The 27,176-nt window shown below is 48.6% G+C and overlaps 2 protein-coding genes across 5 annotated transcripts in view; one reads left to right on the forward strand and one right to left on the reverse strand.

The window, feature by feature from the left end:
* Positions 1–2,334: 2,334 nt before the first annotated feature.
* NMRAL1 (NmrA like redox sensor 1) lies at positions 2,335–8,454 on the reverse strand. 3 transcript variants are annotated; one of them, XM_040255860.1, is made up of 6 exons: positions 8,182–8,454; positions 7,943–8,016; positions 7,555–7,793; positions 4,958–5,207; positions 3,641–3,831; positions 2,335–2,637 (listed from the first exon to the last, which is right to left on the reverse strand). In XM_040255860.1, the coding sequence occupies exons 2-6, from the start codon at positions 7,980–7,982 to the stop codon at positions 2,458–2,460; spliced, it is 900 nt and encodes a 299-aa protein (XP_040111794.1). In that variant the 5' UTR covers positions 7,983–8,016; positions 8,182–8,454; the 3' UTR covers positions 2,335–2,457. The 3 variants fall into 3 exon arrangements, with proteins under 3 accessions (XP_040111794.1, XP_040111801.1, XP_040111810.1); XM_040255867.1 differs by having other exon boundaries at positions 8,145–8,377; XM_040255876.1 differs by lacking the exon at positions 3,641–3,831 and having other exon boundaries at positions 8,182–8,375.
* Positions 8,455–20,983: 12,529 nt separating this feature from the next.
* Positions 20,984–27,176, forward strand: part of HMOX2 (heme oxygenase 2) — a 28,803-nt gene continuing 22,610 nt past the window's right edge. The window contains exons 1-2 of one of the 2 annotated variants that reach the window (XM_040255906.1): positions 21,020–21,128; positions 25,778–25,829. The gene's annotated coding sequence lies outside the window, so the exon portion shown is untranslated. Of the gene's footprint in view, positions 21,129–25,777; positions 25,830–27,176 lie in introns of both variants that reach the window. The other variant, XM_040255889.1, reaches the window with a different exon arrangement.

Raw genomic sequence — 27,176 nt, forward strand, 5'->3', positions numbered from 1 at the left:
TTGTGGTCATCTCTTCTTTGAAAGAGTTCGGACAGCTCTCTGCAGGTGGCCCAGCAGCGGGTGCTCACCTGCCCGTCAGGCCACCCCACATCTGCTGGCCTTCCTGGGGGTGACCGGAGGTGGCTTTCCTCAGCATCAACCCCACCGAGGGACAGGTGTCTCTCTGACAGGTGTGGACCCTCCCAGCCTGAAAGAGGGAGCTTATCCTGCAGTGATGGATCCAGCATGTTGCTTTTACTCTGGGAGCCCGTGCCTTGAAACACCTGCAATGTGGCCTCCTCAGGTCCCTAAGTGTCACCGCCACCATCACTAGACACTTTTTGTTTCTTCCATTGTTTTCAGAGGAATATTAAGGTATTTTGTGTGATTTGCGGTCTTTGTCTGGGCTGTGGTGGCTGGAGTGGGCCCCAAGCACATGACTGCCCTGCCCCGGGGTTCTGTGCTGAGCAGGCTGTAGTGGAGGTGGAGGTGGGCACTTGCTGGATTAGGTGAAGAGGCTGGGAAGACCTGGTGGGCAAGAAGGAGGCTCAGAGACTTCTGCCAGTCTCCAAACTCTTCCTCCGTTAAACAGAAGTTTGCCAAGTACCTGCTGTGGACTCAGCGTGGGCTCGGCAGGATCTGAGACCCCAAGGTACGGCGGTGGAGGGCTCAATCACGTCTCTCTTGGCACCTCAGGTCTTCTTCCTAGAGAAGTCAACCAAAGCCATGTTTTTTGAAACTAGCAGTCTAGACTTGGAAAGGGGAAAGTGGATTTTCTTTCCAATGAGACATCTTCACGGCTGTGCCAAGGCATTCTTCCCTCCGATGGTCAGAAGGTGGCAGGGCAGCATCTGTAGGTTCAGGTCCCCCTCGAGGCCTGGCTGGACTGGGTTTGGCTCATTCCCACAGCTGGCTCCTGAGATCTGGCTCCTGACCCCTCTGCAGCCTGAGGTGGGGCTGGAGCATGAGAGGAGCCATTTAGAAACATAAGAGAGTGTCCCTAGGGCGCTGGGCCTTTGTGGCTGGGAGGCGAGCACTTGCTGAAGTGCTGGGAGGAGGGCAGACGGGGAAGGCACTGGAGGCTTACGAGGCCTGACCACGAGGGGCCAGGGAGTTAGATGCTGCTTAGATGCTGCTTCTCCCCAGTTCCCCCATGTAGTCTTCATAGCAGCCTGGCCAGGGGGTACCAAGTGAGTAACCTACCCCAAGAGGCCTGGTGTGAAATGGCCAGCACCGGCTGGAGCCTGCCCTCAGCTCCCTGCAGCTCACCCTGGAGCCGGCGAGGTGGGCTTTCCCTAGGCTTGGTGCTGGCCGAGGGCCACTCCTGGATCCCGACATCATGAGTCAGGATTCCAGCAGGTGAGTCTCCCCTCCACAGGGCCCACGGCACTTGGGCGTCACAGGGCTGGACATGGATGACCTGTCGGGTTCTCCTGCTGATATGGGTGGGCTTGGAAGCCTGTGTCAGCACGTCTGCTCCCTCAGGCTGTCCCTGTGCCCCTGAAGTGGGCCCTCCTCCAGTGTTCATCCCCCCTGCTCTCTGCAGCCTGATGTCAGTCTGCAGTCGTCCTGCACATTGGTATCTGGCTCTCCTGCTAAACCAGACTCAAGACACGGTGCATAACTTTCCTGGTTAACATTGTATTTAGGGTCCAGCACACTGGATAAGTTGTCGAAGAAGTGCTTATGAATCAACAGATCGAATGAATTTGGCAGCCCTGCTATCCTTTCAGTGCCTCTGCGGGTCCCAAGGCCACAGCAGGGTAGAGACCACAGTGGACATCCTGCAAGCTCACAGAGACACCAGTCTCCCCGCCGGCTGTGTCCTCCAGGCCTTCGCTTCTCATCTATATAGTGAACAGGAAAGGGAAGCCGTCCGCCGTCCAAATGCCTGGGGGGCTCTGCCCACTGAGCAGGGCTGGGTGGTCACATCCCTGGTTTCCCCTCCCTGCCTGTGCTGTGGACGGCATCCCCTGTTCTCCCCAGTGCTCAGTTCTCGTGGGGGTCCACAGCTCTCTCAGCCCTTCAGGGGTTTCTTTCTTACCAGCATGTTTTGAGATCACCACATCTCTAGGCTGCTGCACCCGGGGGCCCAGGAGGCAGGTGAAGGGAGAGGAAGAAGGGGCTGGTCTTCCCACCCTGAAACTCGGAACATGCGGATGACCGGATGTTCTGGGGTGGGAGGGTGTGTGTGCAGGGGTGTCAGACGTCGCCCCTGGCTGCAGGGCTGGGAGGGGGGTGCTTTTGGCCCCCCACACTTGGCTGGGCAATTGACGCTTCCTATTGGAATTTTCATGGCCTTGGTGCCCCAGCATCTGCCATCCCAACCCCAAACCATGAAACAAAGCGCTTTTCTCTTGGAAGCCATCTGTGAGAACAATGGCCTTTATTTAAAAAATAAACTTTCTTGTAACACAAGAGAGGGTCACTGTGACTGCACCCCCAGTCCCCCCAGACAGGGTTAAGAGGTGGGCAGGGTTACAGCCCTGCAAAGTCTTCTTTGTGCTGCTCTAGCCACTGGTCCAGCGTCCTGGCTTTGGGGTTGAGCTTCAGGGTCAGTTCGATGTTGCGGTCAGGTTTCAGGGCATAGAAACGGAACATGTTGGCCAGATCCTGGGCATCAGGGAAGCCAAGCTTCTCGTAGTCCTCAGGGCTTGTCTGCAAGCAGAGGGGCATCGGTACCTCAGTCCCAACTCTGTCCCCCTGAATCCATCTGAAAACCATTGATACTTTTAAAAAAAGATGAAACTTCAAAAACCACTGTTCCAGGGCAATTTATATCCAATTCTTCCAAGATCATGAGGTGCAAACATCTTAGTCCTTTCCATATCAGGACTCTGCTTTTGTCACTTTCTTGCTCAAAACACCAAAGCAAAGCTGTTCCCCTTTCCTGACCAAACTGAACCCTAACTCCTTGGCTCCCAAACCCTCCATGACTGCCTCAGGCTTTCTTTGTTTAGAGAGTAATACACAACCCTTTAGTGCATGTTTTGTAGAACATTCATTGTGCCAAGGGAGTGTCTACATCAGTTATTCCATTCACTCTTCACAGCAGCCCAAGGACAGGATACACTCCGTACACCCACTTTACAGATGAAGAAACCGAGGCAGAGAGGGGCCAGGGGCTGGGCCTCTGGTAACATACAGGTGGGTGTTACGGGCTGGGAGCAAAATCTGAGCCCAAAACGTGTCCTGCCCTGGTCTCTCCCCCCTTTACTGCTCTGCTTGTGTCTGAGGGGTTCTGTGGGTGGTTTCTGTCATTTAATGACTCTGAATATCCCAGACTCTCAAAATGATTAGAAACAACAAACCCAGGGGAAGGAGGGGACTGTGCCAGGCCAAGGAAAGGGGCCGGATGGGGCCTACTGCAGCCTCCATCCCCTCCACCAAGCAGTCCAAGACACCCTGTGCTCTCCCTCCTTGCTTTAGCCCCTGCTGGGCCCTCTTCCTGGAGCATTTTCTTGCCACTTGGCCCTCTGCCAGAGCCAGACATCTCACTCGGCAACCACACTTCACTCCTGAGAACAGCACAACATCAGCATTCTCTGAGGATGAACTTGGCTTTGTGATGCTCAGAGCATGGGGCAGCCCAGGATGCCACTCCCCTGCTACCTGCAAAGCCCCTCGGATGGGGCTACTGCATTCCCGCCAGGCCTCTCACCTTGGCGTTGCACACCACCTTGCCTATGTGTTTGGTGAGCAGGGCGGCGTATTCCTCCACCGTGTGCCTGCAGGTGCTGAGCCCGATGTTTCTGCCGACGTACTCCTCTGGTGTCTTTAGCAAGCTGAGCACCACGGGACCCAGGTCGGCCACGGACATGCCATCTATGGGCACATCACCCATGGGCAAGCCTGGGATGGGGAGAGGGATGTGTTGGCCTGTGTCTCTTGAGGGGTTGGGCTCCACCAGCACACAGGTTGGCGCACAGGTCAGCACCTGGCCTAACTCAGACACCTCAGGGTCAGCAGCAGAACTGAGTCAGGAAATGGGACATGACAGAGCTCTGCTGCTGGCAGGCCGTTCAAATCCTGGGAGCCGGGCCAGGGAGAACCCCAGGCCTGCCACTCATCAGGCCTGAGGCGGGAACAAGCAGGAGAGCAAGGGGCTTTGAAAGGCACTCTGCCCAAGAATGGATACAAACCCCAGTTCCTGACGTGGACGCCCACGGAGGGTGCTCCAAACACCAGCAAGAAAGCTCGGCTGGCCAAGGCCAGGGCCGAGCCCAGAGCTGCATGGTGGGTGGGTGCTGATAAACATATTAACGAGTGACTCTACCGGCCGCGGTGTGGCTTTGGGAGGGAGAGGCAGAGCTCTGTCTAGATGAGGCACCTGGAGCCCTCAGGCCCTGCCTGTAAAGTTTCCACAGCTGCCCATTCAGACCACCCAGGAACCTGTGGGGATGAACTCCAGCTCAGTGATGGAACACAGGTGAATGACGATGGCTCTGCAAACTGTAAAGGGTGGTGTTGGGGTGCCAGGCCCAGACTCTGCCCAAGGGAGGGTGAGCAGGGGTCATGCAGAGATGAGGAGCCAGGGGAGGGTGCTGACCTTTCCCGCTCTGCCTGCCGAGCCTCCTGCGCTGCCCTACTGGTGGCAGGATACAGGTCGGACACAGTGCCCTCCAAGCTGCTTGTAGATTTGCAGATGGGCACTGAGAAGAAAGTGCTTTCCTACCCCTGGGAAATCTACAACTGGACCTAGCCCTCCAAACCCTCTCCTCACTGATGAAAAGAATCACACTCGTTTCTGCAAAGCTCTCCAACAGACACAGCATGGTGTCCCCGCACTGGGCAGATCTTCCCTGGGGAAGTCTGGGCCATGCCCGTCTCATGGGACAGCATATGGACGCCCAGCAGGGTCATGGGTCTATTGTGAGAGGGCCGGGGCTTGGACCCGGAGCCCTCAGAGGACAAGCCCGCTCTCTGGGCCACCGTGGCTCTGCACGGTGCCAGCAGACGCCCAAGGGAGCACACTCACTCAGCAAGTAGCTCCTTCCATCCGGGGCTTTCTGGGGCAGGAAGTAGGAGAGGAGGTTCTCAAAATAGCAGGGCAGCCGCACACTGGTCATGGGGACACCGATGTCCCGGAAATACTCCTCCACCTCCCCTTTGCCGTCAAAGTGTCCCGCTGTCAGTCTCCCCGCTGTTAGCTTCTTGATGTTCTCCAGGCCGCTGTAGACCACGTAGCGCAGGCCCAGGCGTTTGGCCAGATCGGCCAGCAGCTTTCCCTGGTTGGCGGGCGGGCGGGAAGGGAGAAGCCACAAAGCTCAGAGGAAGGGTGTGTGTCCTGATCACGGCCCTGGCTCTTCCACCTGAGAGGCCACTGTGCCAAGAGCCACAGGCTACCAACCCCTCCGATAAGGTTCCCCCTTTCCTGTGCAACTCCCTCAGCATCACATCCTCTACCCCAGGGTTATAAGCCTCCTACCAGCCACACAGCCTTAGTGCCCCTTCCCCAGATCATCCAGGTTGTCCCACCTTCCAGGGTGGGCCCACCATGTGCCAACTGGGAGGGGGTACACAGAGGCTTCCCATCTCTGCCTTGTGCTCAGACGGCATCTTGTCCCCGTGCTGTGCCGTCTTCCTTGGAGAGTCCCAGCCATCCCCTAGAGAAGCACTATGGCTCAGCTGTTCAGCACACAAAACACGCCACCTGGGATCCAGACTGGCTCTGCAGCGCCCTGGCTGTGCCTTCCAGGATAAAGGGTCTAACTGCTCTGGCCTTGTCAGTTAAATGGGAACAGACCACCTGCTGCACAAGGCTGTGTAGGGCGCTGGATGGTGGCCAAGAGATATGCCCACCTCCCATCTGCCAGAACCTGTGAATGTCACATCGTTTGGGAAAGGGTCTCCGAAGAGATTTTTTAAGTTAAAAAACTTGAGATCATCCTGGATTACCCTGGCGGGCCCTCAACCCAATGACAAGTGTCCTTATGAGAGATGGGAGAGGAGATAGGGAGGAGAGGCTGTGTGAAGACAGAGGCAGAGCCCAGAGTGACGTGACCACATGGAGAGCCGATACCACCAGACACTGGAAGAGGCAAGCTTCCAGACACGGCAGGGCCAACACCTTGCTGTTGGACTCCTAGACTTCGGAGCTGGGAGAGAATGAATTCCTGTTGTTTTAAGCCACCTGGCTTGTGGTCATTTGTCATGGTGCAGGCGGTCAGGTTGACGGGATCTGCATGAACCAGAAAAGCTGTCTTTGTCCACTCTCTGAGATGGGCTTCCAGGTAAGACAGCAACTGAAGGCTCAAGGTTAAAAACGAAGAGACCAGTGGTCCAGTCCAGCTTCCCATTATGGTCCAAAGTGGTCCAGTAAAGCTCCCCTTTACATGGGAGGAAACACAGACCAGCTCAGGGAAGTCACATCCACAGCCAAGGCAGTGGGGAGCTGTGGACGGGGCAGGACTGAAAGCCGATGGCCAGGGGTCTCAGCCCTGGAACCTTGGCTGCACCAGTCATACCTTCGACAAATACCCAAGCGCCTGCTATGTGACAGGCCCACTGCAAGAGTCTCCACCTTCCAGGAGATTTTAAAAAGATGCATGTTTGTCTCACATCCCTCCCACAGCAGCCTGGGCTCAACAGCCACGGACCAGAGAGAAGCTGGGTGGAAAACAGAATAAAGGGAAACACGAAACATCTAAAAAGGGACATGGCAGATTTGGGGAACGATGGTGATAGGTTATGCTTTGATTCTTGCTGTTGTTCAGTCGCCAAGCTGTGTCTGACTCTTTGCGACCCCGTGAACTGCAGCACGCCAGGCTTCCCTGCCCCTCACCATATTTCGATGAGAATGTTAGTTGCATGGGTATGTGTGCTGTGTGTGTGCTAAGCAGCTTCAACCGGGTCCGACTCTTTGCGACCCTATAGACTGTAGCCCGCCAGGCTCCTCTGTCCATGGGATTCTCCAGGCAAGAACACTGGAATGGGCTGCCGTGCCCTCCTCCAGGGGGTCTTCCTGACTCAGGGACTGAACCCACGTCTCTTACGTGTCCTGCACTGGCAGGTGGGTTCTTTACCACTAGCGCCACCTGGGAAGTCAGTTATATGGGTATATTTATCTTCAAATTTCATCAAATTGTACAATTAAAATGTGTACCTTTTAAGAAAATTATGGGTCAGCAGAGTTGTTTAGAAAAATGTGAAGTCACTGGATGGCATAAAGCAGATTGTGGTTGCCTGGGCCTGGGGAGGGAGGAATGGGGAGGGGCTGCCACCAGCTGTGGTGTTTTCTTTTGGGGATGATGAAATGTTCTGGAATTAGTAGTGGTGATGGTGGCACAATTTTGCAAACGTGAAAAAACACTGAACTGTACACGTCAAAAGGGTGAACAGTATGGTGATCTTAAGTCACTGGGTGAAGAAGCCACCTCCTGCCCTTATCAAAGTCTAGGAGGGCTGCATGGAAGAGGAGGGGAATGGCTGCAGTCACATCGTCACAGGCAGGGGGCAGCCCCTCTCTGACGACAAGTCAGAGCTGCCCTGCAAGACCAGCAGAGAGACCTGGGAACTCTTTGAAGATGCCCGGCTCCTGCCCTGGCCTCCAGATGCCCTGCGGCCTGCCCTCACCTGCTTGACCTCCTGCTCCTGGCTGCAGTTTTCCCAGTAGTTGGTCACAATGAAGGTGGCATGAGCCCCGCTCAGGGCCAGCTCCATGCTGGCCTCGTCATCCTGGTCTCCCTGCACTACCTCTGCACCTTGCAGCCTCAGCTGCTTCGCTGCTCTCTGCCCAGGGTCCCGGGTCACCACTCGGACTCTAAATGTCCCATCTTCCAGGAGCGTCCGGGCCACTGAGCCTCCCTGGGCACCTGCGGAGAATCAGAAAGACCGGCAGGGTGGAACCTACATGGGAGGCCTTGCCGACGGTGGCGCCCCTAGCGCTGGGGGACGCGGCCGGCCGGACCCCTGGGCTGTCCTGGGTAAGGGGCCCAGCGCCTCCTTTTGGGGTTTCGTTTACCTGTGGCTCCAAACACCACCACCAGCTTCTTGTCTGCCATGGGAGCGGGAGCGGAAGGTGTGGTCCCGAGAGGTCTAGGGGCAGTGAGAGGCGCAGAGTGGGCGAAGGGGCGCGCGCGTCGCGTAGGCCCTAGGGGGCGTTCCGGCCGGGAAATACAGTGACCCCGCCACCCCCGTCCCCTCGGACCGGCTCCGGGTCCTACCCGCAACCCGTTCCCGGGTCCCCCACACCGGCTATACCACCCAGTGAAGGCCTAGGTGTGAACCGGTACGGGAACTGGGGACCCGTGGGGCTGCAGGCGAGTCCACCGCGGAGGGGGGATGCAACCCTACATGTGGGGCCGACCCTCGCCCTCAGCTCCAGTTGCAACCTGGCAAAGCCATGCTTTCCCAGACATCCTGCATGAAGGGACCCCAGGCTGGGTGGCTTCCGAGTCCTCGCCGTCTCGGTCCTGACTGCGCGAAGCGGACACTCCACCCCCCTCCGCGGGCACAGATGGTTCGTCCCGACTCGGGCGAACTCGGCCGAAGGTCTGGAGCCGCTGGCCCGAGGCCTAAGTAAACCGCATTTGCGTAAGTCGGGTCTGACTGAAATGCACTTGCAGAGGAGGACTGCATAGGCGAATGCTGGTTGTGACGACTGCGCCAAGCAAAAACGAATAAGTAAATACTTTTTATTTTGTATGAATATCTGATCTTTGAGATATGGGTGTCGCCCAAAGACAAATCTATATTCGTGACTCTTAACAACCAAGGCTTTGTCTCAGTTCTTGTATGCCTGACTCATACTTGAGGTTGCTACTACTTGCCCAGGTTTCAATTCTTTTTAACAGAAAAGAGCTCTCTCTTTTTTTTTTTTTGGCCACGCTCCAAGGCATGTGGGATAGTTCCTCGACCAAGAATAGAACAGGTGTCCCCCTGCAGTGGAAGCAAGGAGTCCTAACTACTGGACAACTAGGGAATTCTGCAAATTATATATATATATATATATATATATTTCCTTGTTGTTCAACTAAAACTCACTCCTCTTCTGAAATTTTGTTGCTGACTAGGATAAAAGCATTTTTTCCCCCTCCTTTCATTCTAAAATGTGTACTGACCGCTCCAGGAATGTCAGTTTCATGACAGTAGGCACTTGTCTCCATTCATGGCTGAATTTCCCAGCACCTAAAATAGTACCTGGTACAAGTAGTCACTCAATAAATATTTGCTGATTGACTGGTTGTATAAACATTTACTAGGAACTGGAGTTACAGGGAAATCAAACTAAAACTGGTGTTATTTTCCCGAATTCATTGGTGGAAATAACCTACGAAGTAATGTGTATTTTATATATGTAAAATAGTGGTCATTATGTATTGTAAGATGTGTGTATTTAATAAATACACCTTTGGGTCTGTAAGTGAAGGTGTCATCTAAATAGAATGTTTATCTTGCATAAACTTTGCATTGCCTCCTCCACAGCCTATTATGTTATTATCAGAGCTCAGACTGTATAGCATCCTCCCACCACCTTCAGTTCAGTTCAGTTCAGTCGCTCAGTCGTGTCTGACTCTCTGCGACCCCACGAATCACACAGCACGCCAGGACTGCCTGTCCATCACTAACTCCTGGAGTTAACTCAAACTCATGTCCATTGAGTCGGTGATGCCATCCAGCCATCTCATCCTCTGTCGTCCCCTTCTCCTCCTGCCCCCAATCCCTTCTAGCAACAGGGTCTTCTCCAATGAGTCAACTCTTTGCATCAGGTGGTCAAAGTACTGGAGTTTCAGCTTTAGCATCAGTCCTTCAAAAGAACACCCAGGACTGATCTCCTTTACAATGGACTGGATGGATCTCCTTGCAGTACAAGGGACTCTCAACAGTCTTCTCCAACACCACAGTTCAAAAGAATAAATTCTTCGGCACTCAGCTTTCTTCACAGTCCAACTCTCACATCCATACATGACCACTGGAAAAACCATAGCCTTGATTAGACGGACCTTTGTTGGCAAAGTAATATCTTTGCTTTTTAATATTCTATCTAGGTTGGTCATAACTTTCCTTCCAAGGAGAAAGCGTCTTTTAATTTCATGGAGGCAATCACCATCTGCAGTGATTTTGGAGCCCCCAAAAATAAACTCTGACACTGTTTCTTCATGGGAAATAAAGTGATGGGACCAGATGCCATGATCTTCGTTTTCTGAATGTTGAGCTTTAAGCCAACTTTTTCACTCTCCTCTTTCACTTTCATCAAGAGGCTTTTGAGTTCCTCTTCACTTTCTGCCATAGGCTGGTGTCATCTGCCTATCTGAGGTTATTGATGTTTCTTCCGGCAATCTTGATTCCAGTTTGTGCTTCTTCCAGCCCAGCATTTCTCATGATGTACTCTGCATAGAAGTTAAATAAGCAGGGTGACAATATACAGCCTTGACGTACTCCTTTTCCTATTTGGAACTAGTCTGTTGTTCCATGTCCAATTCTAACTGTTGCTTCCTGACCTGCATATAGGTTTCTCAAGAGGCAGGTCAGGTGGTCTGGTATTCCGATCTCTTGAAGAATTTTCCACAGTTTATTGTGATCCACACTGTCAAAGGCTTTGGCATAGTCAATAAAGCAGAAATAGATGTTTTTCTGGAACTCTCTTGCTTTTTCCATGATCCAGCGGATGTTGGCAATTTGATCTCTGGTTCCTCTGCCTTTTCTAAAACCAGCTTGAACATCTGGAAGTTCACGGTTCACATATTGCTGAAGCCTGGCTTGGAGAATTTTGAGCATTACTTTACTAGCGTGTGAGATGAGTGCAATTGTGCGGTAGTTTGAGCATTCTTTGGCATTGGAATGAAAACTGCCCTTTTCCAGTCCTGTGGCCACTGCTGAGTTTTCCAAATTTGCTGGCATATTGAGTGCAGCACTTTCACAGCATCATCTTTCAGGATTTGAAAGAGCTCAACTGGCATTCCATCACTTCCACTAGCTTTGTTCATAGTGATGCTTTCTAAGGCCCACTTGACTTCACATTCCAGGATGTCTGGCTCTAGGTGAATGATCACACCATCGTGATTATCTTGGTCATGAAGATCTTTTTTGTACAGTTTTTCTGTGTATTCTTGCCACCTCTTCTTAATATCTTCTGCTTCTGTTAGGAGGTCCATACCATCTCTGTCCTTTATCGAGCCCATCTTTGCATGAAATGTTCCCTTGGTATCTCTAATTTTCTTGAAGAGATCTCTAGTCTTTCCCATTCTGTTGTTTTCCTCTATTTCTTTGCATGGATTGCTGTGGAAGGCTTTCTTATCTCTCCTTGCTATTCTTTGGAACTCTGCATTCAGATGCTTATATCTTTCCTTTTCTCCTTTGCTTTTCGCTTCTCTTCTCTTCACAGGTATTTGTAAGGCCTCCTCTGACCACCTTCAGTTCAGTTCAGTTCAGTCGCTCAGTCGTGTCCGACTCTTTGCGACCCCATGAATCACAGCACGCTAGGCATCCCTGTCCATCACCAACTTCCGGAGTTCACTCAGACTCAACGCCCATCAAGTCAGTGATGCCATCCAGCCATCTCATCCTCTGTCGTCCCCTTCTCCTCCTGCCTCCAATCCCTCCCAGCATCAGAGTCTTTTCCAATGAGTCAACTCTTCGAATGAGGTGACCAAGATACTGGAGTTTCAGCTTTAGCATCATTCCTTCCAAAGAAATCCCAGGGCTGATCTCCTTCAGAATGGACTGGTTGGATCTCCTTTCAGTCCAAGGGACTCTCAAGAGTCTTCTCCAACACTACAGTTCAAAAACATCAATTCTTCTGTGCTCAGCTTTCTTCACAGTCCAACTCTCACATCCATACATGACTACTGGAAAAACCATAGCATTGACTAGACGGACCTTAGTCGACGAAGTAATGTCTCTGCTTTTGAATATTCTGTCTAGGTCGGTTATAACTTTTCTTCCAAGGAGTAAGCGTCTTTTAATTTCATGGCTGCAGTCACCATCTGCAGTGATTGTGGAGCCCAAAAAATAAAGTCTGACACTGTTTCCACTGTTTCCCCGTCTATTTCCCATGAAGTGATGGGACCAGTTGCCATGATCTTCGTTTTCTGAATGTTGAGCTTTAAGCCAACTTTTTCCCTCTCCTCTTTCACTTTCATCAAGAGGCTTTTTAGTTCCTCTTCACTTTCTGCCATAAGGCTGGTGTCATCTGCCTATCTGAGGTTATTGATATTTCTCCTGGCAATCTTGATTCCAGCTTGTGTTTCTTCCAGTCCAGCATTTCTCATCTTAGATAGGGCTAACTCCTACTCATTCCTTAACACATCACTTAACCATCACTTCCTCCAGGAAGCCCTCTCTGACTCCTAGGCTAGGATAGCTACTAATTCATTCCCATCTCTATTCCACTGGCAACATGGCCTCTACAATATTAGACTGTGGGCTTCCTAAGAGTTGGCCCCATGTCTTTTTTATCTCTCTTTCTCTCCTTCCTGCCACAATATCCAGCATTTAGTAGGAACTCAGTAACTTACTGAATGGAACCCAAGTGCATATTATTCTGATAAAAGATGGGACTTTTCTTCAACTGTGTGGGTTAAGCCACAAAACTTAATATTCTGACGTCTCCACTTTAAGGAAATAAATCCAAACATGAAGATCCTCAATTGGACCAACTGCAGAAATCTTTTTTTTGTTTTTTTCAGCTTTACCCCATGGTATCTGGAATCTTAATTTCCCAGACCAGGGATCAAACCCATTTCACATGCAGTGAAAGGGTGTGTCTTAACCACTGGACCATCAGGAAAGTCTCAGGACCAGCTGCATATTGTGTAAGGCACAGTGCAAAAAGAAAATGCAGGCCCATTGTTTTAAAATTACCGAGAATTTCAAGACTGTGGTAGCAGAACCTAAACCAAGCCCAAGATCCTTCTGAGCCTGGGGACCCAGTATGACTGCTCTAGTTACAAGCCCATGAAGCTGATCGGTCCTGGTCGCTGGGTTTGAGAGGAGCCTCCCACACTGGGACTTGAGTAACTCCAATGCCCTTTGGTATCATTGAACCCAAAGCTTGGAAATCAGTGCAGACAGTGAGTGGCAGAGAAGAGCATCTCTGCCCCCGGCTTCTGATCAATGGTGCTGGTACTAGGGAGCTGTCCCGAAGTGGGTGGGCAGACAGGCAGCTTGGGCAAAGGTCTTGTTTCTTCAAGCCCCAGCTGCCCACCTCAGGAGGTTCCCTGAGGCCTAACGGGAAAGATTTGGCAACTGACTGGCATTAGCTCAGCCATGACTCAGCACCTTCTGTAGGACCTTGTATCTGACAAAGGACTTCCTGCAAAGCACTTGTCAGTCCAGCCAGCCCATGTACTAAAGATGATAACAGTGAGAACTCTTCTCTGGGCTTCTCCTACGTGTCAGACACAGACTTAGGACCACGTTCTCTCATTGGAACCTTGAGGCAACCCCTCCTCCAATCACTGCCACTTGGTTTAGTTCAATTTTATGTATGTGTATTTGGGACAGCAGGCAGTCTTAAAATTCATTCTTTTACTTATCTATTTTAAAATATTTGTTTGGCTGTGTCGGGTCTTAGTTGCAGCATGCAGGATCTTTTGCAAGAACTCTCTAGTTGCGGCACGCAGGTTCAGGAGTTGCGTATGCAGGCTTATTTGGGATCTTGGTTCCCCAACCAGGGATCGAACCCACATCCCCTGCAGTGGAAGCTCAGAATCTCAATCACTGGACTACCAGCAAAGTCCCAAGATTCATCCTTTTAAATTTGATTTTGCATTATTCATTTTCATAAAAAATTTAAATGGTACAGATACATAGCACAAATGAGCTTTCCCATCCCTCTGTCATTCTAGTGTGTAAACCTTCCCTCTTTTGGATGCATTTACACACCTAAACACAAATGTGTAGAAAGATAACATTTGTTTGTTTGTTTTTCAAGAATGTTATTTAGCTGCACAGGGTCTTAGCATGTGGGATCTAGTTCCCTGATTAGGGATGTAACCTGGGCCCTCTGCATTGGGAGGGTGGAGTCTTAGCCACTGGACCACCAAGAAGCCCCAAATATGTTTTGTAGTTAAAAAAAATAAAACAGAAAAAATTTTAAATATTAAAAAAAGGGATTGTTGACTAAAAAATTAAACAATGGCCAATCTAAGAAAGAAATTGAAAATTTTATTCCAGTCAACCTGAGCGCTGAGAACTGTTCTGAAGAGATGAGGGTGTGATTTTGAGAAAAGTTTACAGGTTACAGGCTTCCTACATGGCGCTAGTGGTAAAGAACCCACCTGCCAATGCAGGAGACACAAGAGAAGCATGTTCAGTCTCTGGATTAGGATCCCCTGGAGGAGGACACGGCAACCCACTCCAGTATTCTTGCCTGGAGAATCCCATGGACAGAGGAGCCTGGTGGGCTGCAGTCCACGGGGTCAAAAAGGGTCAGACACAACTGAAGGGACTTGGCATACACGCACAGGCAATCAAGCACACACCTTGGGAGAAAGTTACTGCTATTCGTGAGGAACAGATATCTTAGTTAATGGTTTTAGTGCATTTCCAAGTATGGGAAGATACAAGAAACGGTTCATAAAAATTTCTCTTGAAAATATCTACCTGAGGGCCATTTCTGCCAGTTTTCCTAGAGCACAAAGTTCCTCATCCCAATCTTCCCCATTTCAGGGTGTGTTATAGGTCAGTGACTATTGTGACTAATGACTCAATTCCTGTAGAACTGGATGGTGGGCAACATTCTTTATTTTACAATTCCTTCCCTTTTGATCTCAGCTTCAACCAAAGTCAGGAGGCATTTCATGAATAGTTTGTCCCCTGGTACTAGGAATGCTCATTCTCAGCTCAGAATTTCATTGATAGGCCATTCAATGCGCTATTACTGGACTAGGCCCTATTGGTGCTGTTCAGTTGCCCAGTCATGTACGACTCTTTGTGACCCCACGGATTGTAGCACGCCAGTCCTCCCAGTCCTTCACCATCTCCCAAAGTTTGCCCAAGTTCATGTCCATTGCATCAGTGATGCCATCCAACCATCTCATCCTCAGATGCCCTCTTCTCCTTCTGTCCTCAATCTTTCCCAGCTTCAGGGACTTTTCTATGAGCTGGCTGTTCACATCAAGTGACTAAAATACTGGAACTTCAGCTTTGGCATCAGTCCTTCCAATGAGTATTCAGGGTTGATTTCCCTTAAGAGTAACTAGTTTGATCTCCTTACTCTCCAAGGGACTCTTTGGAGTCTTCTCCAGCACCACAGTTTGAAGGCATCAACTCTTTGGTGCTCTGCCTTCTTTACAGTCCAGTGTGCACAACTGCATGTGACCACTGGGAAGACCATAGCCTCGACTATCTGGACCTTTGTTTGGCTACTCTTAACAGGGAGATACCCCACATCCAAGGTAAGAGAAACCCAAGAAAGACGGTAAGTGTTGCGAGAGGGCATCAGAGGGCAGACACACTGAAACCATAATCACAGAAAACTAGTCAATCTAATCACATGGACCACAGCCTGGTATAACTCAATGAAACTAAGCCATGCCCTGTGGGGCCACCCAAGATGGGCAGGTCATGGTGGAGAGGTCTGACAGAATGTGGTCCACTGGAGAAGGGAATGGCAAACCACTTCAGTATTCTTGCCTTGAGAACCCCATGAACAGTATGAAAAGGCAAAATGATAGGATACCAAAAGAGGAACTCTCCAGGTCATTAGGTGCCCAATATGCTACTGGAGATCAATGGAGAAATAACTCAAGAATAAAGGGATGGAGCCAAAGCAAAAACAATACCCAGCTGTGGATGTGACTGGTGATAGAAGCAAGATCCGATGCTGTAAAGAGCAATATTGCATAGGAACCTGGAATGTTAGGTCCATGAATCAAGGCAAATTGGAAGTGGTCAAACAGGAGACAACAAGAGTGAACGTCGACATTCTAGGAATCAGTGAACTAAAATGGACTGAAATGGGTGAATTTAACTCAGATGACAATTATATTTACTACTGCGGGCAGGAATCCCTTAGAAGAGATGGAATAGCCATCATGGTCAACAAAAGAGTCCGAAATGCAGTACTTGGATGCAATCTCAAAAATGACAAAATGATTTCTGTTCGTTTCCAAGGCAAACCATTCAATATCACAGTAAGCCAAGTCTATGTCCCAACCAGTAATGCTGAAGCTGAAGTTGAATGGATCTGTGAAGACCTACCAGACCTTTTAGAACTAACACCCAAAAAAGATGTCCTTTTCATTATAGGGGACTGGAATGCAAAAGTAGGAAGTCAAGAAACACCTGGAGTAACAGGCAAATTTGGCCTTAAAATACAGAATGAAGCAGGGCAAAGGCTAATAGAGTTTTGCCAAGAGAACGCACTGGTCATAGCAAACACCCTCTTCCAACAACACAAAAGAAGACTCTACACATGGACATCACTAGATGGTCAACACCAAAATCAGATTGATTATATTCTTTGCAGCCAAAGATGGAGAAGCTCTATACGGTCAGCAAAAACAAGACCGGGAGCTGACTGTAGCTCAGATCATGAGCTCCTTATTGCCACATTCAGACTTAAATTGAAGAAAGTAGGGAAAACCACTAAACCTTTCACGTATGACCTAAGTCAAATCCCTTATGATTACACAGTGGAAGTGAGAAATAGATTTAAGGGCCTAGATCTGATAGATAGAGTGCCTAATGAACTATGGACGGACGTTCGTGACATTGTACAGGAGACAGGGATCAAACCATCCCCATGGAAAACAAATGCAAAAAAGCAAAATGGCTGTCTGGGGAGGCCTTACAAATAGCTGTGAAAAGAAGAGAAGCGAAAAGCAAAGGAGAAAAGGAAAGATATAAGCATCTGAATGCAGAGTTCCAAAGAATGGCAAGGAGAGATAAGAAAGCCTTTCTCAGTGATCAATGCAAAGAAATAGAGGAAAACAACAGAATGGGAAAGACTAGAGATCTCTTCAAGAAAATTAGAGATACCAAGGGAACATTTCGTACAAAGATGGGCTCAATAAAGGACAGAAATGGTATGGACCTCCTAACAGAAGCAGAAGATATTAAGAAGAGGTGGCAAGAATACACAGAAGAACTGTACAAAAAAGATCTTCACGACCAAGATAATCACGATGGTGTGATCATTCACCTAAAGCCAGGCATCCTGGAATGTGAAGTCAAGTGGGCCTTAGAAAGCATCACTACAAACAAAGCTAGTGGAGGTGATGAAATTCCAGTTGAGCTCTTTCAAATCCTGAAAGATGATGCTGTGAAAGTGCTGCACTCAATATGCCAGCAAATTTGGAAAACTCAGCAGTGGCCACAGGACTGGAAAAGGGCAGTTTTCATTCCAATCCCAAAGAAAGGCAATGCCAAAGAATGCTCAAACTGCCACACAATTGCACTTATCTCACACGCTAGTAAAGTAATGCTCAAAATTCTCCAAGCCAGGCTTCAGCAATACGTGAACCATGAACTTCGAGATGTTCAAGCTGGTTTTAGAAAAGGCAGAGGAACCAGAGATCAAATTGTCAACATCCACTGGATCATGGAAAAAGCAAGAGAGTTCCAGAAAAACATCTATTTCTGCTTTATTGACTATGCCAAAGCCTTTGATTGTGTGGATCACAATAAACTGTGGAAAATTCTTCAAGAGATTGGAATACCAGACCACCTGACCTGCCTCTTGAGAAACCTATATGCAGGTCAGGAAGTAACAGTTAAAACTGGACATGGAACAACAGACTAGTTCCAAATAGGAAAAGGAGTACGTCAAGGCTGTATATTGTCACCCTGCTTATTTAACTTATATGCAGAATACATCATGAGAAATGCTGGGCTGGAAGAAGCACAAACTGGAATCAAGATTGCCAGGAGAAATATCAATAACCTCAGATAGGCATATGACACCAGCCTTATGGCAGAAAGTGAAGAGGAACTAAAAAGCCTCTTGATGAAAGTGAAAGAAGAGAGGGAAAAAGTTGGCTTAAAGCTCAACATTCAGAAAACGAAGATCATGGCATCTGGTCCCATTACTTCGTGGCAAATAGATGGGGAAACAGTGGAAACAGTGTCAGACTTTATTTTTGGGCTCCAAAATCACTGCAGATGGTGACTGCAGCCGCTTTCTCCTTGGAAGGAAAGTTATGACCACCCTAGACAGCATATTCAAAAGCAGAGACATTACTTTGCCAACAAAGGTCCGTCTAGTCAAGGCTATGGTTTTTCCAGTGGTCATGTATGGATGTGAGAGTTGGACTGTGAAGAAAGTTGAGCGCTGAAGAATTGATACTTTTGTACTGTGGTGTTGGAGAAGACTCTTGAGAGTCCCTTGGACTGCAAGGAGATCCAACCAGTCCATTCTAAAGGAGATCAGCCCTGGGATTTCTTTGGAAGGAATGATGCTAAGGCTGAAACTCTAGTACTTTGGCCACCTGATGTGAAGAGTTGACTCACTGGAAAAGACTCTGATGCTGGGAGGGATTGGAGGCAGGAGGAGAAGGGGACGACAGAGGATGAGATGGCTGGATGGCATCACTGACTCGATGGGCGTTGAGTCTGAGTGAACTCCGGGAGTTGGTGATGGACAGGGAGGCCTGGCGTGCTGCAGTTCATGGGGTCGCAAAGAGTCGGACACGACTGAGCGACTGAAGTGAACTGAACTGAATAGGGCCAGTCCATGGGGTTGCTAAGAGTCAGACACGATTGAAGGACTTCACTTTCACGAACTGGAGAAGGAAATGGCAACCCACTCCAGTGTTCTTGCCTGGAGAATCCCAGGGACGGGGGAGCCTGGTGGGCTGCCGTCTATTGGGTTGCACAGAGTTGGACACGACTGAAGCGACTTAGCAGCAGCAGCAGCAGCAGCAGCAGCAGCAACAGGGCCCTTTGTGGGCTGACAAAGGGCCCTGTTAAGAATTGCCATAAGCCTCTGGACCACCTGTCTTACCGTTGGTCATGGTCAGGGAAATGGCTCTCGCTTGCTGCTTCTTCCCATATCTAAAGTTACACTGTTACAATCACTGATCTTTTACACTTGATCTTAGCCAAAAGACTGAGAAGCGATTCACTGATCTTTTAGAATCATCTATAAGGTCAATTGTTTCAAGTTGTTTCAGTTCAGTTCAGTTGCTCAGTCGTGTCCGACTCTGCAACCCCATGAATCGCAGCACACCAGGCCTCCCTGTCCATCACCAGCTCCCGGAGTTCACTCAGACTCAACGCCCATCAAGTCAGTGATGCCATCCAGCCATCTCATCCTCTGTCGTCCCCTTCTCCTCCTGCCTCCAATCCCTCCCAGCATCAGAATCTTTTCCAATGAGTCAGCTCTTCGCATGAGGTGGCCAAAGTACTAGAGTTTCAGCTTTAGCATCATTCCCTCCAAAGAAATCCCAGGGCTGATCTCCTTTAGGATGGACTGGTTGGATCTCCTTGCAGTCCAAGGGACTCTCAAGAGTCTTCTCCAACACCACAGTTCAAAAGCATCAATTCTTCGGCACTCAGACTTCTTCACAGTCCAACTCTCACATCCATACATGACCACTGGAAAAACCATAGCCTTGACTAGACGGACCTTTGTTGGCAAAGTAATGTCTCTGCTTTTGAATATGCTGTCTAGGGTGGTCATAACTTTTCTTCCAAGGAGTAAGTGTCTTTTAATTTCATGGCTGCAGTCACCATCTGCAGTGATTTTGGAGCCCAAAAAAATAAAGTCTGACACTCTTTCCCCATCTATTTCCCATGAAGTGATGGGACCAGATGCCATGATCTTCATTTTCTGAATGTTGAGCTTTAAGCCAACTTTTTCCCTCTCCTCTTTCACTTTCATCAAGAGGCTTTTTAGTTCCTCTTCACTTTCTGCCATAAGGCTGGTGTCATCTGCATATCTGAGGTTATTGATATTTCTCCTGGCAATCCTGATTCCAGCTTGTGTTTCTTCCAGCCCAGCGTTTCTCATGATGTACTCTGCATATAAGTTAAATAAGCAGGGTGACAATATACAGCCTTGACGTACTCCTTTTCCTATTTGGAACCAGTCTGTTGTCGTCATTAATTTTATCTGAGGCACAGTCACACATCTGGTAATGCAAGAAACCTCAAGCTGTTTAATTGTCATTAATTTTATCCGAGGTTCAGTCACAGGTCTGGTAATGCAAGAAACCTCAGTCTCATAAAATAGGCAGAATAGAAGTAATATATCTAGTAACATTAATAAGGTGCAGCCCAATTCCGCCCTACGATATCTACATCCTGACTCCTTACAGATTGAGAAAGGAATGTTATTATCTCAGGAGTTTCATGGCCAGTGGCAGGAGAAAAACTGATCTTTATGGTTGAGCAGGTATTTCTGCCCCTGGGGAGGTCTCGTTAATGCATAATGCAGATACATAATGCATACTAGAGGACCACCAGGGAAGTCCTCTGAATGTATTTTTATATTCTCCTACAACTTGCTTTTCTAATCCCCTTCTACTTGATTGCCTCACTTAAGGTGGTGTCTGCCCTCACCCCCCCTTCTATTTTTTGCGGGATCCTAGTTCCTACTGGACTGCCAGGGAATACCCTTCCATTCCTTTTTATCCAGCATAACTCTCTTGAATAGGGAGATGTGCCCCTCTCCACCAACCATCCCACTAGACGTTCAGGCTCTTTCAAGGTTTTCACCGAAATGCTGTTTCAGTGAACTTGCTTGTTTGTGGCTTTTTGGGTTCTTGCGTTTCTCTAGAAAAAGCTACCCAGAAATGGAAGTACTAGATCAAAGAGAATGCCTATTGCCAATTACAACATTCCCTACACCTTTGCCAATACCAGACAATATCAGTCCTGAAGCCAGTTGGATGGTTAAAGAAATGACAGATGGGACAGGTTGGTTAAAGAAACAGATGGGACAGGAGGAGAACGCACGAGATAAGCCTGAAGCGGTGGTGATAAAGGGCAAGAAGGGCCCGGAGAGGCGTTCATGAACACCCCTTCTCACGAAGGGAACAACCCACCCGCCCGCACTTCGACTTCCGCCGCAAACCAGCGCGCGAGGACGGCTGCCGCGTGCCCGCCGCAGGGGCGTGTCCTACGCAGGCCCCGCCCTCGCTGCGTGCGCACGTCGGGCCGCTCGCTAGGCTGCGGCGGTCGCGGCGGTCGCGGCGCCCGAGCGAGTCGCCTACTGACGCGTGGACGCGGTGCTGACGGACGCCGGAGCGGACCCGCGGCAGGTGAGTGTCTGTGCCCTGCCGGGCCTCTCTCGGGGCTCCTCCGCGAGCCTGGCCACCCCCGGCTCTCGGGAACTCGGCTCGGCCGACACGGCCCGCTGCTCCCCGGCTCCCGCCTGAGGCAGTGCGGACGGGCCGGGGCGAGGGGCGGCTGGGAGGCGGCGAGCGGGGCTGCCGGGGTCCGGGCGGGAGGACCTCGCTTCCCAGACGGCGTTTCAGAGGCCCGGGGAGGCCTGAGCCGCTCTTTCGCGTCGGTCCGCCTGGGGCACACCCCCTGCCGGCGTCTTCTGCGCCCCACAGGAGGTGACTAGACCCCCGGGTCGCCGCGGGAGGACTTGGCGTTCCCGCCGGGCCTGCAGCCTCTGGCCGCCCAGCCAGCACGTCGGTCCACCTTGGGCCGGCGAGGACCCAGACCTAGCCTGGCGTCCGAGAGTCGTACCCGGGCTGTTGGCGCGCCCGGGCTCTGACCTTCCTCCTCCTGACTCACCTCTGTCTGAAGGGCCCTTTGAGTCACTGTCGTGACTTCCCTAATGACCCGCGGCCTCCAGGTTGCAAGGGACCAACGTCAGGGGCAGCTGGTTAGTCTGGCAGAGAGTCTACCTGTCACTTCACAAGCGCGGTGCCCTCGGTGTGTTAATTGCCCTGTAAAAGCTGCCAGGACCGCCTTGCACAGTCTTAGCACAAGGCCTGTCAGCGTCTTGTCATTTTAATGACTTCTGGTGAACTGGTTGCTGTGGCCTGTCGCTGTTCATCCTTATCATATTGTATCATTGGCTCCCATGACCCGCACCAGGTGGAGTATGGTTGAAAAAAGAGAGACATCCTATGGTGCTCTAGAGCTCAGGAAGCCCCCTCATTCTCAGTTCAGTTCAGTCGCTCAGTCGTGTCCGACTCTTTGCGACCCCATGAATTGCAGCACGCCAGGCCTCCCTGTCCATCACCAACTCCCGGAGTTCACCCACACTCATGTCCATCGAGTCGGTGATGCCATCCAGCCATCTCATCCTCTGTTGTCCCCTTCTCACTCTCAGCCCCTAACAAAACCCTGTGAGTTGATAGGATTCCCACTTGTGAAATGGGGTTAATGATGAATGGAATTAAGAAGCTTAACCTGCCTCCCACAATCAGGAAAAGGGCATAGGTGGTCTTGTACCCGGTTTTCTGCCCCCAGATCCCATGCTTTTTCCTAGAGTGGAAATGGATTTATGTTATTTAAACTAGACAGTCTTCCCCCTCCCCCTAAACTGTCCTCCCAAGTAGAAGGAAACAGGAGCTTACTGGTTTTATGTATTTAAATTTATGTTATGGCATTAACCAGGGTATTTTGATTAAAATTTTAACTGCCACATTAAAATTTTTAGTTTTTCTTTTGTGAGGAGGGGGATAAGGAATATAAATGAGTAATTCTGTGCTTTATTCTTTAGTTTTTTTTTTTTTTTTTAAAGAAACATCACAAGACAAAAACATCACAAGCTCACAGTTCAGTTGGTCATTTCCAAGTTTACTTGGTGAAACTGGGAAAAGTTTTCAAATACAGTAGCTAAGCCAAAGGCTTCCCAAGTGGCTCTGTGGTAAACAATCTGCCTGCTAAGGCAGCAGATGCAGGTTCTATCCCTAGTTCGGGAAGATTCCCTGGAGAAGGAAATGGCAACCCACTCCAGTATTTTTGCCTGGAAAAGACCATGGACAGAGGAGCGTGGCTGGCTATAGACCATGGAGTTGCAAAGAGTCAGACTCAAATGAGCAAATGAGCACTCATGCAGATAAGCCAAAACACTGGTGAGGGTGTGGGGATTTGAAGGACACACTCGTTGAGTGACTTCATCTGACTGGGGATGTGAAGAGGAAGAATTTGTGATTTCCCCGTTGTCTGACTGGATTTCCTTTTTTCCTTTGCCTGGGCCAGTAAGATAATAGCCTGTGGGTCTCCAGAGTCAGGAGTATGAGCTACTCCGGAAATGACAATGCCAAGGATAAGATGAAATACAGAAAGTAAAGTATTCATCACCATTGGTTTACGCTCGTTGAGTCTGTCAAAAAGCAAAACAGCCAGGGCCTTTGGCTACCTTGATTTTTTGGTTTCTTTGGAAAAGCTGACTCTCTTCAGAGAACAGCTGGGCTGTGTATCAGGTCTGCAGCAAAAACCAAAATATCCATCTAGGAGGAAGACATTTTGAATATTGGAATTATATATTTCAGCATAGTTCCCTGACCAGGATTGGAACCCATGCCCTCAGCTGTGAAATTGTGGTGTCCTAATCATTGGACCACCAGGAAATTTTCCAGTATAAAATTTAGAATTTAGCTTTAACTCCTTGGAGAGAAAAGATGAAAACTTTGAACCATAAATTACCTCCTTGTTTATTACTGGCCATAGTTAACTAAAAAATTTTAAGTACACACTTAATTCAGTCTCTTATTCTGATAGTACTTAATGGGAGAATTGAGAGATCTGAGTCACATCTCCTTTTGTATTGAACACAGTGAAGGTTATTTGCTTTTTAACTTTATTATATCTGTTAGGTTTGTCTGTGTGAAAGCAGAGGATGAAAACTGTCTTTTGTTGTAACCTGAATAATCTCTCAGGATATTTTTGCCCTGCTGAGAAGCAGTGCCATTACCAATTAATTCTTGCCAACAGTGAAGGAGGGGTGCGTATCTTTAATTGGGACAATTAATGTAACTGCTTATACTGGGATCTTTCTGTTTTTTATAGTGAAGATATTTCACTCTGGTGACCATTTAGGTGCTCTCTGATGTTGTTGACTCCAGTTTGGTTTACTTTTTCATATTGACTTCATTTATTTACCATAAAATGTCTCCCATTATATTACACATTGTAAAGCTAGTGAAATTTAGCAGTATTGTTGATGGTCTGGTCCAACAATGTTATATATGTTTACAGAATATGCATTACATTTATTCATAAATCCTTTCTATATGACCAGCTTCTTTCTATTTAAGAATAATAATGGTTTGGGAATTCACTGTAGATACTTTAGAGGTGCATAGCTATTGTAAAGGGAGTTCATTTACAGTCAGTGCATTAGAGGACTACGTCTTAATTGTGATCTTGGCTGACTGCAGTGGAGCAAAGGACGCTTTCTGGGTCATCATATCAACCACATCTATAGTCAGACCGTCCTTACAAGATAACATTCTGAACCTTAACTAGGAGTTTCAGAACAGCAGTTAAATTCATGAGGCTCTTTTCAGTGAGCAGGTTTTAATGTCACTTTGATGTAATTTTAGAAGGCTTTTAGCAAACATGCATTTCCCTATGTGATAGTTTTTTTAAGCAAATATTTTAATAGTAATTCAAAGGCTGTTTTGTCAGTTTGTTGTTCAGTCACTAAGTCGTGTCTGACTCTTTGGGACCCCATGGATTGCAACACGCCAGGCTTCCCTGTTCTTCACTATCTCCTAGAATTTGCTCAAACTCATGTCGATCAAGTTGGTGATGCCATCCAACCATCTCATCCTCTGTTGCCCCCTTCTCCTCCTTCCCTCAGACTTGCCCAGCATCAGGGTCTTTTCCAGTGAATCAGCCTTGCATCAGGGTGGCCAGAGTATTGGAGCTTCAGCATCAGTCCTTCCAGTGAATAGTTGGCTTATGGAATAGGAATTGCATCAGAATTGCGTGTCTTCTTGCATTCATTGAGGAGGGTTCTTTTTTCAAATATGTGCTTAAGTATCTCTCTGTGAAAGTCTACAGATACACTAACTTTTTGTTTGTACTTCAAAATGATTGAATTGTTAAGTACAAAACTGAGCTGATTAATCAGTTTGTAACCATTATTTTCACTCATAAACAGCTATTCAGCATTAGATAATGTTTTACATATGCATGTATGTTTTCCAAATACATACGTGTTAATTTATATTAAATTAATATACATACATGTTAATTTACATAAAGACTCTGATGCTGGGAGGGATTGGGGGCAGGAGGAGAAGGGGACAACAGAGGATAAGATGGCTGGATGGCATCACCAACTCGATGGACGTGAGTCTGAGTGAACTCCAGGAGATGGTGATGGACAAAGAGGCCTGGTGGCTGCCATTCATGGGGTCGCAAAGAGTTGGACATGACTGAGCGACTGAACTGACTGACTGACTGACTAATTTATATTAGAAAGAGTGACAAATAAATGGTTCATTTCTCCCCCAAAGGAAGCTGTGGAGTATTTTTGATCATGAGAAAAACGTTTAAACCCCTTGATCTGCAGTTTCTGTGTCTGAAAAATGAAGTTAATACTTGATGAGCCTTCAAGTCTTGGGTGCCTAGAATGCTGCTCTTCAATCTAAGGGGTTTCCAGACCTTTCTGTTTCACTAAGTTAAGGGTTGGGAAGTGTGTTTTTAAAATTTCCCTCATGCTTGTTGTTTGGGGCCTCCCTGGACATAAGAGAAAGCAGACTGGCGGGAAGGCAGAGAAGTAGTGACAGGAAAGGATGGATTGCTGCACACAGTGCCTGCCATCTGCTGTTCTGCCAGAGGCCCCGCAAGTGGATACTGTCTCCTCTCTGTTGTTGTTTAGTTGCTAAGCTGTTTACAACTTTTGCGACCTGGTGGATGGTAGCCTGCCAGGCTCCTCTGTCTGTGGGATTTCCCAGGCATGAATACTGGATTGGGTTGCCATTTCCTTCTCCAGGGGACAACAAGAGCAACACACGAATAGATTTGTTTCCTTCCCAGGAATATCAGTAAGTCTAATTATTGACATAGTTCTCAGTAACTTTAAAAGGGCTTTGGGGAAGAATGGCCTTAAGAGACAAGTGTCTAGCACCCTGCCAGCCTGACTTCTGCTAAATACCCTCAGCTTCCAACCTTTCTCCCAGCAAGCTCTCTCAGCCTTGGAAGCCTCACATTTCACTGTCTTGTATTATATTCAATTCCACGATTACCTGAGGGCTGTGGGAAGCTGCTGGCATGATTAGAACAATCTGCCATCATGCTTTTATTTAATCTAGTTGGCTGGCCTGCCTCATCAGTCACTGAGGTGATCCTGTTTATTATGACAAACACTGGGACCCATAGTCTGAACATACAGGTGTACTGAAGGAGTTAGTGAGACAGGATATTTGAGTCAGAACAGTCCTGGAAAGTCTGGAACATAAAGCTCTATCTTTAACACCATTGTCTGTACTGCACAATTAGCATTTATAGTATAATACACCTGTTCTATTAGTTGTCTTTCTCTTTCTCTTTTTCTCTCTCTCTATTGAAAGCTGCTTAAAATCCCCAACAAGCTCTTAGGCCTCTTTGTAGTCAAGGAGCCCCATGAGTATTATAAGTGTTTGTGGATGATAACATTGCATGTCACATGCCCAAGCGTGCTCATCCGTTCCTTAGTACTGCATCTGCTGTTCTCTCTGGCAAGACCACTTGGAGCTGCTGCAGAGGAACTGTTGTCATCTGAAACTATTTCCAGAGCAGCTTGGGGAAGGGCTGGCAGAGGAAGGGGAAGGATCAGTGAGCAGAACTGAGTTAGAGTGTGAGGGGGTTCTGGGTAGCAATGTTTGAAGGTGATGAGAAAAGCAAAGATAGTGAAGTGACATTACACCTTTGCTCCTTCAGTTTTCTAGGAGACAAGGGGAGGGTCAGTCTTTCTCTTTGCTTAGTAATCGCAGGTGTCCTACTAATTAGAAAATAACTTTGGCCACCTCATGCGAAGAGTTGACTCATTGGAAAAGACCCTGATGCTGGGAGGGGCTGGGGGCAGGAGGAGAAGGGGACGACAGAGGATGAGATGGCTGGATAGCATCACCGACTCAATGGACATGAGTTTGGGTGAACTCCAGGAGTTGGTGATGGATGGGGAGGCCTGGCGTGCTGCGATTCATAGGGTCGCAGAGAGTCGGACACGACTGAGCGACTGAACTGATTCCTCTACCACACTTGGGTTTTTGTCAGCCTCAAAGAAATCTCTCAAGTGTCTGTGCTCAGTGTCATGTTTGTCTTGCTTTGTAACACTTTTTGTGTTTGCGGGAAGTCTTACTGGTGCACCCAAAAGGAACAGTGAGATGATTGGCTGCTCTGGGTTATGCTTT

Source organism: Oryx dammah, unplaced genomic scaffold, assembly GCF_014754425.2.
Source record: "Oryx dammah isolate SB20612 unplaced genomic scaffold, SCBI_Odam_1.1 HiC_scaffold_2, whole genome shotgun sequence".
Classification (NCBI taxonomy): domain Eukaryota; kingdom Metazoa; phylum Chordata; class Mammalia; order Artiodactyla; family Bovidae; genus Oryx; species Oryx dammah.